This window comes from Glycine soja, chromosome 9 (genome assembly GCF_004193775.1).
Source record: "Glycine soja cultivar W05 chromosome 9, ASM419377v2, whole genome shotgun sequence".
Taxonomy (NCBI): domain Eukaryota; kingdom Viridiplantae; phylum Streptophyta; class Magnoliopsida; order Fabales; family Fabaceae; genus Glycine; species Glycine soja.
The window spans coordinates 10,149,145-10,161,822 of NC_041010.1; the positions used below are offsets into that span (position 1 = coordinate 10,149,145).

Consider the following 12,678-nt stretch of genomic DNA (forward strand, 5'->3'; position numbering starts at 1 on the left):
TGCACTAATGTTGTTTGATGAAATGCCCCACTGTCGTGATATTTTTCATTGGCTGGACCCTTTGCATTGGAAAGCTTAACCCATTTCTAATTCTTTGTTTCATTTTATATTCAATGTCAAGAATTGTTCTCTATGGCTGCTTGTGCTTGCTTGAGCTAACATGCTCTGTTGAAAGCATCATTCTCAGTTAGTTTGTATTGGGAGTTTCATGCTTTTGCTTGGTTTTAGGAAGAGTAATCGAAAATAATCTGATTCACGAGCTTGTCCAGGTGGCGCTGGGTAAAAAAAAAATGCAAGGCTTTCCAGAGAATCACTCAAACGTTGACACGTGGTAGTTAACGTCAGAAGTAAACGGTCAACGTTCGATTGAGGCGTCCAGGACCAATTTTGCAGGAATTTGTAAATACGGCGACCAAATGTGTGAATTAAATTTTCAGGAGACCAAATAGAAAATTAGAGTAAAACTGGGGGACTAAAAGTACAATTTTACCTGATATTTATCTAATGATTAAAAAACATAATTCATAATGAACCATCTATAAGGTGGTCTAGCGTAGTCTACTCCTCAATAAGAGGTTCGAACAAGTCAAACTATCAATTCCTGATTGGTCCACCAAGATGCCTGTGAGGTTCAAGCCAATTTTTTAAAAAGTTAAAATACATTTTTTGACATATCGTAGCCAAATTAAAAGTATACTAAAAATAATAACTTATTCTAAAAATTCAAAAAAACCACATAAAGCAAAAACGGCGTCGTCAAGCGCCGCTTCTCTAGTGCCAAGTGAAAACAGAGAACCCTATTATTCTCACTGTTGTTGGGATAGTAGTAGTAGTAGGCATGGAGGATGAAGCGGAAGAAACGAAGAGCGCGGCAAGAATATTCGTCGGAGGATTGGCAGAAGCCGTGAGCGCCGAGGACCTTCGAAGCTTATTCGCCTCTCTGGGCTCCGTCCAATCCGTCCAAACCATCCGAACCAAAGGCCGCAGCTTCGCCTACCTCGACTTCCTCTCCGACCCCAAATCCCTCTCCAAGCTCTTCAGCAAGGCAAGCACCAACTACTCTCTCTCTCTTTTTTTTTTTAACCGAGTCGAACGACGTCGTGTGATTCATGTAGCGGACCTCATCTGATAGGATTAGTAGTATAACTCTAGATAAAGTGTTTACACGTCACAAAGGTCGTAGATATGGAGCAAGGTTTTAAATATCGGTCACGATGTAGCAAATCGCAGACAAATGCGGTCCCAATTGTGGATGCAGATAGTTAAAAAACCTTGATGTTGCTGTCCAAATCACGGCTGCGGACCGTTTCATTTTTAAAACCTTGATGTGAAGTGTAAAATGATAGAGATAACTCCCAAACTTAAGGAACAATATACCAATCGTACTACTAAGTAGATAGTTGTAACAATGGGTGCGAGTTGTATGATTTTGATGTATTGCCTTGTTCTGTGTAATGTAACTTTTTTTTTTATCAGCGTGTAATGTAACTTAGTTGTGTATGTGTAAGATGTTTGTGAATGAATTATGTTTGGAAATGTCGTTTTCCATTTGACTATGAATGTGACTTGTGTATGCTGAGACGAATATGATATATTGATATGTGATGCATGATGCGTATGTGTATGAGATGAGGATGAAGTGATGTCACGGTAGATGAGTAAGATTTGAAATGTTAAGGGAACCTACATGTGGGATAGGATTCTTCAAGTGATGTGTTAAGTAAAGTCATGTGCATCCTGTGTGATCATGCATCATGAATGTGCATAAGTTTTTAAACGGGAGATAAGACTTTGTTGTTTCCTATAACTAATTTTAACTTTCTGTTGATGTGGCAGTATAATGGGTGTCTGTGGAAGGGTGGAAGGCTGAGGCTGGAGAAGGCCAAAGAAGACTATCTTGTGCGTTTGAAGAGAGAATGGGAACAAGGCACTCTAGATGATGCTACTCAAAAACCACCCACTGCTGCTTCTGAGGAGGAAATGCCCAACACCGCACAATCTTCCAAGTCAAATACCAAACACCTCAATATTTTCTTTCCCAGATTGAGAAAGGTCACTTATTTAGGTGTTTGTTTATCATGTCTTCATTTTTTAGAATATGCATTTTAATCTTTTTTTTTGGTCAGCTATGCATTTTAATCTTGTGGGTTGGTCTTGTGATGGTTGGGTATTGGGAGGGTAAGGATGATGTGTAGGCAAGGCAATAGGATTGGAAGGAGTTAGATTGGTTATCTTTAGGTGCTGTGAATGGTACGTGTGGAACTAGTGATTGAGGTGTCATGTGTTTCATGGTAAGGGGAAAACTTAGATGCACTTACTTGGATGCTTTTGGTGTTGTTCTCTGACCAAAGTTGGAGTTTCACCTTGGTAACCTATGCTGACTTTCAATGCAAGTTTTTTTTAGGTTGATTGTCGAGGTAAAACTCTAATTCTGATTCGATAGCAAACACCAAAAGCATATAAGGAATTGCATCCAAGTTTTCTTCTTATGTTAAATTGAAGGAAGAAACTTTCGTTGAGTTAATATTCAAGAATGTGTAGAAATCATGTTAGGCCTGTTACTGTTAGGATGGGCCCTGTTAGTTAGGCCTTGTAAGTTGAGAGTAGGACTTGTTAGAATAGGTAATTAGTGCATCTCTAATAAATAGAGGCTGAACTGCAGAAGATGAAAGGGGAAGGGAGTTAGTTGGTGAGGATTAGTTTTGGGTGGGAGAAACTCGGCTCTCTTTTTCCTGTGGCAGTCATTCTTGTAGATTTTGCCCTCATTCATTCTGAATTCTGATACCACACTGGTGCAGATTAACCATTAGGGATTCATTCAATAAAAAACTCATTCCATTCTAGTTTCTGATCTAGTTTCTATCAGAGACAAAGAACAGACATTTAGGCTTGATTGTATCGCATATCTGGGCAAATGGAAATTTTTTTAGATATCCGAGAGCTGAATTTTAGGTCTGAACAAAATCATTACATGTCTCCCAGAATTTTGGATTAGAGACATAATCCCATAATGATGGAGACAATCTAACAGTGTAAATAAAATAACACCTAAGTAAGATAAACCCAAGCCCGAATACAGCCATATGCATGGGGACATGTGGACATTACTGCATAGCCCTGGGATGGGACTAAAATATAAAATAATGCCAAAAAAAAAATTTCTTATCTTGACTATGATCGATTTTGGAATCAGCCTATAATTGTCAGTAGTGCAGAATGTAGAAAATATTTGCTCTTTAGTTTACACTTTAGATTTCTTGTTGCTATTTGCATAAAGTGTTGTCTGTTGATGCAAGATCCAACTATGAGGATTTACTTCAATCAACTAATAAATAGTGCTCCTCTCTGTTGCTGCATCTTTGCCAAGGAAATGCATTATCACCAATATTTGCACTTACCAAAATCTGTATGTACTCACGATGGTAAATTGTTGTTTTATAAGTTATGTAAAATGCATTTTCAGTGCAATGATTTTGATTTTTAAATTGCTCTATTGATTTATTACATACAACAACAACAACAACGCCTTATCCCACTAGAATGTTAATAATTATATAGAATGTATTCTTGCCTTTGCATTATTACTAATTATGTATAAATATATTAGTTCTAAATTATTTGACTCGGTTTTTACATGTTACATATAAACCTTTGCAGGTGAAATCCATACCTTTCAGTGGAACTGGAAAGCACAAATACAGTTTTCAGAATATTAAAGTTCCTCCTCTCCCTGTGCATTTTTGTGATTGTGAGGAGCATTGTAAGCCTTTTGTCCCTGAAAGAGAAAAGCTATCTATTGATAGGACAGCTGAAAGTGGTGGAATAAATGATGAGGAGATTAGCATAATGAATGCTGTGATGAACAAGCTATTTGAAAAAGAACAGGTTTCCAATGCCAAGAACCTTGGAGAGGAGAAGGATTCTTTTGAATCACCTGATGCTTTACATTCTGATGAATGCGAAGATAGTGCAACAGATGAAGATGATCTCATTATTAACGTGGAGACAAAGAAAAATAAAACATCTTTAACAGAGGACAAGGAACTTCAAAGGATCTTGGAAAACCAGGTATTTATTTTCTTTTTCTGGGCTGGGGTGGGGGGAGTTTAATAAATTAAGGTCTAAGTGGTAATGCCTGTTTCCTTTTATCAAGGAGTAGGTAGTCTATTCTATCTAATTGTTGTATTCAATCTTCAGGAATCATGGTTTAATAAAAGAAAAATTGCTAAGGAAGAACCCAACAAGAGCACGCTTCTAGTGCAAAAAAGGAGTAATAGCAATCCTGACAAGAACAAGAAGAGAAAATCACTTCCCAAATTGGAAGTGTCTACTACCCCTGGAAGCAAGAGTAATATGCAGACCCTTCCAGATGAGGTGGGATCTGATGCACAGCCTACTGAACTAGAAGATGATTTTGGGGAAAAAGTTTCATGGTCTCAGAAGTCTTCATGGAGAGAACTTCTTGGTGACAAAGGCAATACTTCTTTCAGCGCTTCTCTCATATTGCCAAAGTTGGACTCTGGTGAGAGTCAACAAAGATCTGACGATCAATCCGCACCTGTATCTACAAACAACAAAACTGAAAACATGGAAAGGGATGGGCACCTAGGGAGCAAACCTGCCGATGCACCCGTGATAGAGGAGCATGCCGAAGCTCAACCTACCAATAAACAAGTGATAGAAGATGTTGCCAATAATAAGCATAATGTGGCACCTAATAAGACAGGCAGAGGAGCTTCATGGCTGCAAAAACAATCCTGGACACAAATGGTTGGTCAGAATAACAATTCATTTAGCATTTCAAATATTTTGCCTGGCATTACTTTCCCAGAGCCAATGGCCAAGGAGGCCATTATGGAACCTGCCATTTCCAATGATTGCAAGCACAATGGCGTAGCTAAGGATACTGTTAATGTTGTCTGTGATGGGTTTAACTCAAGGGAGACTATACCAGGAAAGAGTCAGCATACCAGTGCCAATGACATTGCTTCTGCTTCAGTAGGTGAGGAAAAAGGTGAAACAAGTCCGAGGGAAAAATCCACTGAAAATGTTGAAATAGGCGAAACTTGCTCATTTATGAGAAGTGCTGCATCTTTGAAGGAATGGGCAAAAGCTAAGGCTGCTATGAGTGGATCACTCAAAAGAAAACACGGTGAGAAGGGTGAGAAGGAAGATCGAAAGGTTCCCGTAAGGCGGAAATATGACGGTTGAGCTACATTACCTTTCGCATGGTTTTGTGCTGTATCATATGCACTCAGTTATTGTTTGCTTAGTGCAAGCAGATGAAAGTAAAAGGTAATGAAGGGCAAATTAATTTCCAGACACTTGGATAAAAGCAAAATGATATTTATTTGGACACCATTTTCCACGCTTTTCTTCAGTGATATCAAGTCTGGCTCAGACTGGTTCGATCTGAACCGGTGATAAAACTGGTTCAAATTGGTTGTTGGATCGGAAATCTTATGTAACCATTGTGATCCAGTGATTCGATCATTTGAACTAGTCTGAGTGAATTGGTGACCTGCTGGGTTTCCAAGTGAATTGGTGTATTTTGAATTTTTTTTTAATTTTTAAGGTACAGTATGAATTTTTTGAAGTTTGAAATTTACAAGTTATGAATTATTTAGAAATTTTTTTACCTTTTTTTTCCTATCAACTAATGTTAGTTGTTAATTTTTGTTTCGAGGGACATATTTGAATCCAGAATCTTTTTTTCTTTCTTCTTCCTTTACTATTAAACCAACCTATCAATCTTATTTATTTATTTTTTAACTTGGTTCATGTGGTTTGACAAGTATATAATGTGAAAATTTCCTTGTTTTGTTATACGAAAATGAAGCAGAATGACGAAAGAAATTACAATGAAGTTAACATTGCTCATGAAAAAAAAGTAAAAATGCTCAACTTTGATGTCATTGTTTGATTGTGTTGCTCTACGCGCTAGTTGAAAAGATAATATTGATTTTTTCAGGGTCCAGAGTATATTTCAGTAACCATATAAATTTTGAGCAAATTATAGCAACCGAGGTTTCCAGTAATTAAATAAATACTCTTTGTTTTTTAAACAATTACATTCACTTTCTTGTAGGGGATGTTACTGTAAGATTTGAGAGAGTGTTAATGGGATTGATTTAATGTTTTCAAACATAAGAGGATATTTGTGTAATATTTTCAAACTTAAAAAGAGATTAGTGTAAATAAATAAATAAATAAATAAATAAATGGAGTTATGTGTATTATGTACTTTGATAAAAACATAGTGTTATAATTTGTTCTATTTTTATTATATGTATTTCTTTTTATTTGATTTTATACATGCTTTTTTTGAGAGAGTTATGCATCATTATTAGAATATAAATGTAAGATAAAGTCCTATATCAAATAAAAATAAAAAAGTTAAACATTATATAAGTGAGGAGAAAACCTATAAACTTGATTCTTAATATTCTAAGATGTAGTGTCAAATTCATTTATATGATTGCCTTAAGTTTAAGGGAGAGATTGTTGGAGTATAAATGTGAGATAAAGTCTCACATCAAGTAAAAATGAAAAATTTAAATAACTCATGTTTACCTCCTCTATTGCATAACATGTTGTATGTTGCAACTAAAATGACACCAAACATATTAATTTGTAGAGTAATCTTTTAAGTGTCTTATGATTATTTTAGTAATGTAGTTAAAAAAAATATTACCACTGGATACAAGCATGTTAGGTAAGTGTATGACAAAAATTTTATTTCAAACTTTTTTTCCCCAAAACTCGTTTTAAACGTAGCATAGAGATTTTTTTTTAGTATAACTAGGAAAAGCTATACTTGCATAATTATATCACAATTATTGATATAACTAGTGGATTTGGATCCTTTCTAGCCGCATTTCATTCCAAATATGGAGCATTTTGTTCTCTCTCATATTAGTGGATTTTTTTTAGTATAACTAAGAAAATCTATACTTACATAATTATATCACAATTATTGATATAATTAGTGGAGTTGACAGCGAAGGGAGAGACAGCGAAGGAACAAACCTTTAACTCAAGGGGACTCAAACTACATGTCAGCATGTGGTTCAAACTATTGACACAAACTACATAAGGAGGTGGCCATGGTCAACAACATTCGTATGGAAGAAGCTTCTCGCAGAGCAGCAGGGAATAAGCCAACCCACAGGACCTATGCAGAGGTGTTGTCTTCGCCGATAAACAGGGGAAATCACTCGAGCAAGGCAGACAATCATTTTCCTAGCAATCGGGGATCATGCTCTACGCTCACATTGGACATTTTCGATGATGACAAACTGCGTTACGAAAACGTATGGGTGGGAAGATTGAAGAAGTTGGAGATTTTCGAAAGACTAGAAGAGGAAATGGCATGGCACCTAGGCCCAGGTGTCTCGGCCAAGTACTTGGGGGACGACATGACCCTTCTTCTCAGAATCTCCTACACGAGAGCGGCAACGATTATACGAGATGAGACAAAACAAGGATTATCCCTGTTCTACTCCATGGTGAAATGGAATCCTCAGCTACGGACCGGTAACAGGCTGGTATGGCTTCGCTGCTGGGGTATTCCGCTAGTCTCGTGGAAGATGGAGAACTTTCGCAAGTTAGTGGCGCTGGTGGGGGGATCTTGTCGACGTTGACGACAATGTCGAGCACATGCAGAGGCTTGATAGGGCTAGGATCCTTATCAGGACACCTTGGCCACCATTAATAAAACATGAAGTTGTTGTCCATATTGAAGGCGAGAACCATCGCGTATTCATGGTCGAAGAAAACGGTGGTGCGGAGTCAAATGGAGACCGGTATGGGAGGAGTGCTTGGGGATCCTCTGATGAGATTCTTTCTGATGAAGCTGACACGGCAACCTTACAGTCGTGGTCGAACGTCGCGTTTTCGATACTCGACGCCGGCATTCTCGCTGTTGACGGAGAACTTGTCGCCGACTGCCACGATACTCCCCCAGCTCTATTACCCACTAGTCACGCGAGTGTAGACGACCCAGTGGGTAACGACCGTACTGACAACGAGCCTGCTTCAACTTTAATCTCGAACAGCAAAACCAGCCCAAAGAGGAAAGATTTTGAATTTGTCAAAGGTCAAACTTCAGCCTACCCTGCCGGTTTTGATGAAATCGCAGTAGATAGAGGAGAAAAGTGTGATAAGGTTGCTGAAACCAGTAATCAATGGACCACACCTTTAATTCATGCCTTTGCAATCCTCCCTGCTGAGCTTGCGGCTGGCCCTATGGTCGGTCATAATATGGACAACAACTATGACCAAATTGGTCCTCACACCCCCCATTATATCTATTCTCAACCCCACAACATGAAGCATCTTGGGCCTTGCCCACTTACCACCCCCGAGGCCCAAGTTAAGGAGTATGATAAGCATAAAGAGCAACAACAGGAATTGCAGGTGTATTCAAGGAGAAGGGATTGTAAAAAGAAAATAGCCCAACAAGATGGCCTGACTGATGAAAGTAATGCTGTACCACAAAGAGAGAATGAAGATAGTACTGACAAGCAATGTGAGCTTATTTACCAAATGGGCCTCACCCATCAGGGGGATATCAAGCAGATTAAGGGATTAATGGAAGGCATGGAAAAGAGAGATAATGTGCTGGCAGCTGAGATTGGAGAAAACATTTTTAACCATGATGATACTCTCATATAATTGCAGAGGTCTGGGCAGGGGAGTGAAATGGGCTGCCATTAGAAAGCTTAATTTAAAGTACAAAGTGGATCTGGTATGCCTGCAGGAAACAAAGAAGGAGAATTTCACCAAGAACATTTGTCAAAACATATGGGGTGATTCCACTGTCTCCTGGGAAAGTGTTCCTTCAATCCACACAGTTGGAGGCCTACTTTGCATGTGGAACAACTCACATTTCGAGGTGGATAGGAGGGTTAAAGGCAGGAGTTTCCTAATGATTGCAGGGACATGGATTAAGGATAATTTGAAGCTGTTCATTGTCAATGTATATGCTCCATGCGATCTTGCTGGGAAGAGAGAATTGTGGGAGGAGCTGAGGCAGCTAAAAGAATCTAATCCTGAGGGCTTATGGTGCTTCCTTTGGGATTTCAATAGCATTAGAAGCCAGGATGAAAGAATAGGTTCATCTCACAGGAGTGTGTGCACATTTGACAGTTCTGGTTTCAATGATTGGATATCAGACATGGAAATTCAGGAGATTAAAAGCTTTGGTAGCAGATTTACTTGGTGTAGGCCAAATGGATCTATGAGGAGTAAGCTCGATAGATGCTTGGTTTCAGAGCAGTGGCTAGTGAAATGGCTTGACTCTTCTCAGCAAGTTCTCCATTGAGATTATTTTGACCACTGTCCAATTATTTTGCAAACAGATTTGGTGGATTGGGGCCCTAAGCCATTTAGGGTGAGGGACTGTTGTCTTAATAATAAACAGTACCAAAATATGGTTAAAGAAATGTGGTGTGGAGACCAACAACTTGGATGGGGTGGTGTTGTGCTCAAAAACAAATTGAGGAACTTGAAATCCAGAATTAAACAGTGGAGTATACAGAATGAGGATGTCAATAATAATAAAATTCTGCAACTGAAACAGAAGCTGCATGAAGTTGATTTAATTGCCCAGGATAGAACCCTGTCGGAGGATGAAGTTAAGTCCATGAGGTCCATTCAGCAGGATCTGTGGGAGGCTTCATTTGCATATGAATCACTCTTGAGGTAGAAATCAAGGATTAAATGGCTTAAAGAAGGTGATAGTAATACAACATTCTTTCATAAATCCTTAAACTTCAGAAGACATTATAATGCGATTCAAGGCATCTTCATTGATGATGTTTGGGTTCAGCAATCTAAAGTGGTTAAGGAAGAAGCTGTTAAATTTTTTGCTAGTAGATTCACTGAGGAAAGCTTAAACAGACCTACCTTGGATGGGGTTCAATTCAAGAGGATTACTCACACGCAAAGGGAGGAGATGATTGCCCCTTTTACAGATCATGAACTTATGGAAGCTGTGTGGAGTTGTGGAGGAGAGAAATGTCCTGGGCCGGATGGATTCAACTTTAATTTCATAAAGGAGTTTTGGGGGGTCTTAAAACCAGAATTTAGGAGATTCGTGGATGAATTTCATGTTAATGGAAGCTTCCCTAAAGGCAGTATTGCATCCTTTCTGGCCTTAATACCTAAATCACACCACCCCCAATCGTTTAATGACTATAGACCCATCTCCCTCATTGGCTGTATGTACAAAGTAATAGCCAAATTATTGGCAAACAGACTTAGCAAAGTGATGGCTGACCTTATTGATGAAAGGCAATCGGCTTTCATAAAGGATAGACACATCCTTCATGGAGCCTTGATTCTCAATGAGGTAGTAGAGGAAGCTAAAAGGTGTAAGAAGCCAACACTGGTTTTCAAAGTGGACTTTGAAAAGGCCTATGACTCGGTTTCATGGTCATTTCTGGAGTATATGCTGGATAGGATGGGTTTTTGCCTTAAATGGAGAAATTGGATCAATGCTTGTATGCAATCAGCCACTGTATCAATCTTAATAAATGGCAACCCTACAAAGCAATTTGCCCCCACTAGAGGGTTGAGACAAGGGGATCCTTTAGCCCCTATGCTTTTCAATATTGTAGCAGAAGGCTTGACTGGTATGATGAGGGTGGCAACAAACAAAGATTTGTTCAGAAGCTACTTGGTTGGGAAACAGAAAGAGCCTGTAAATATTCTGCAATATGCAGATGATACAGTGTTTGTCGGTGAAGTTTCATGGGACAACATAATTGTGTTGAAGGCAATGCTTAGGGGTTTTGAAATGGCATCTGGTTTGAAGATTAATTTCTCAAAGAGCTATGTGGGGATATTTGGAGATGATACCAGTTGGGTTCATGGTGCAGCTTAGTTTTTGAATTGTAGGCATATGGTGACCCCCTTCTACTATTTGGGGATCCTTATTGAGGCTAAACCATCTAGCTGTATGGTGTGGGAACCACTGATAAAAAAATATGAAGCCAAACTATCTAAATGGAATCAAAAAACTCTATCAATGGCAGGGAAGGCTACTTTGATTAATTCTGTTTTAATAGCATTACCCATATATCTTCTGTCTTTTTTTAAAATCCCATGAAGAGTAGCTCTGAAATTGGTATCCTTGCAAAGAAATTTTCTGTGGGGAGGGTGTCAAGAGCTCAACAAAATAGCTTGGGTGAAGTGGGATGTCATTTGCCTCCCCAAGGAGGTTGGGGGCCTGGGGATCAAGGATATTGCCAAATTTAATGCAGCCTTGTTGGGAAGATGGGTGTGGGCCTTATCCTCTAACCAGAATCAATTATGGGTCAGAATTCTAAATTCCAAATATGGTGGTTAGTCAGATCTCACAACTGGCAGAGATAAAGTTTGGCATTCCCAATGGTGGAGGGACCTTCGAAAACTATCTCAACAGCCTCAATTCAGCTCTATCCATCAACATATGGTTTGGAAGGTAGGGGGTGGAGACAAAGTCAAATTCTGGGTAGATAAATGGCTGGGGGCTGATTATAACCTGCAACAACAATTTAATCAGTTGTTCTTGATCAGTGGACAGCAGAACAATACTATTTCCAACATGGGAAGATTCTTTCAGGGCCAATGGAGTTGGGATCTAAAATGGAGAAGGAATTTATTTGACCATGAACAGGATATAGCAGTGGATTTCATGCAAACAATTAATAATATTCAGATTCAGCCTCATCTGCAGGACACTATGCTGTGGAAAGCTGATTCTTCGGGTGTATACTCCACTAAATCAGCTTATAGACTGCTACTAACTACTAACAGTCAGCTTCCAGAGCCCAACATCTACAAGACAATATGGAATCTGAACATCCCCTCAAGGGCTGTGGTTTTCTCTTGGAGACTTATCAAAGACAGATTACCCACTAGATACAATCTACTTAGAAGAAATGTATTCATTCCGGATCAAGTGTGTCCACTGTGTGGTTATTACCAAGAGGAAGCTGGCCACTTGTTCTTCAACTGTAAATTGACCAGCGGATTATGGTGGGAATCTCTGAGGTGGAGTAGGATAGTTGGTCCACTTGCAGCTAAGCCAGCAGCTCAGATTGCCCAATTCTGTGATGGTTTTGGAGGTGGGAAGAATCATAAAAGATGGTGTCGATGGTGGATTGCATTATCAAGCTCAATATGGCAGCATAAGAATCTCTTGGTATTCCAAGGCCACCGGTTTGATCCAGCCAAAGTGATGGAAGACGCTTTACTCCTAACATGGTCATGGGTAAAGACCAGAGATAAAAAGTTCTGTACTTCGTTCAACCACTGGTCTTCAAATCTTGGGGACTATTTTGGTTAATTTGGGTTACTCAGATCTAGATATGTGGTGGGGTCATAGCTTGGTTTTTATTTATGCTGGTAGATGTTATCAGGTGCCTTGCACTTATGTATAAGTCACCAGCAGTACCTCTGGTGTTGCTGTTTCTATGATTAATAAAATATACTATATTTGTTGCCTTCCAATATATATATATATATATATATATATATATATATATATAGGAAGTTCTATTTTGGACTTTTCATGCCAGTAGCTTGTTTGGACTGCATTGGGGGACTAAGAGTGGAGGGTGTTTTCTATTGGACATTTCATATGAACATGGTTCTACATTTTGATTATATATTTTGGATGAGTTCTTATAA

The 12,678-nt window shown here is 38.8% G+C and overlaps 2 protein-coding genes across 2 annotated transcripts; both read left to right on the plus strand.

Annotated features, from left to right (window-relative positions):
- Positions 1–785: 785 nt before the first annotated feature.
- Positions 786–5,640, plus strand: LOC114367802. The gene is made up of 4 exons (XM_028325000.1): positions 786–1,045; positions 1,837–2,052; positions 3,658–4,068; positions 4,198–5,640. The coding sequence occupies exons 1-4, from the start codon at positions 839–841 to the stop codon at positions 5,209–5,211; spliced, it is 1,848 nt and encodes a 615-aa protein (XP_028180801.1). The 5' UTR covers positions 786–838; the 3' UTR covers positions 5,212–5,640.
- A 5,702-nt stretch (positions 5,641–11,342) lies between these two features.
- Positions 11,343–12,334, plus strand: LOC114368152. Its single transcript, XM_028325492.1, has 2 exons — positions 11,343–11,467; positions 11,563–12,334. Exons 1-2 carry the CDS (start codon positions 11,343–11,345, stop codon positions 12,332–12,334), a joined length of 897 nt encoding a protein of 298 aa, XP_028181293.1.
- Positions 12,335–12,678: the final 344 nt, after the last annotated feature.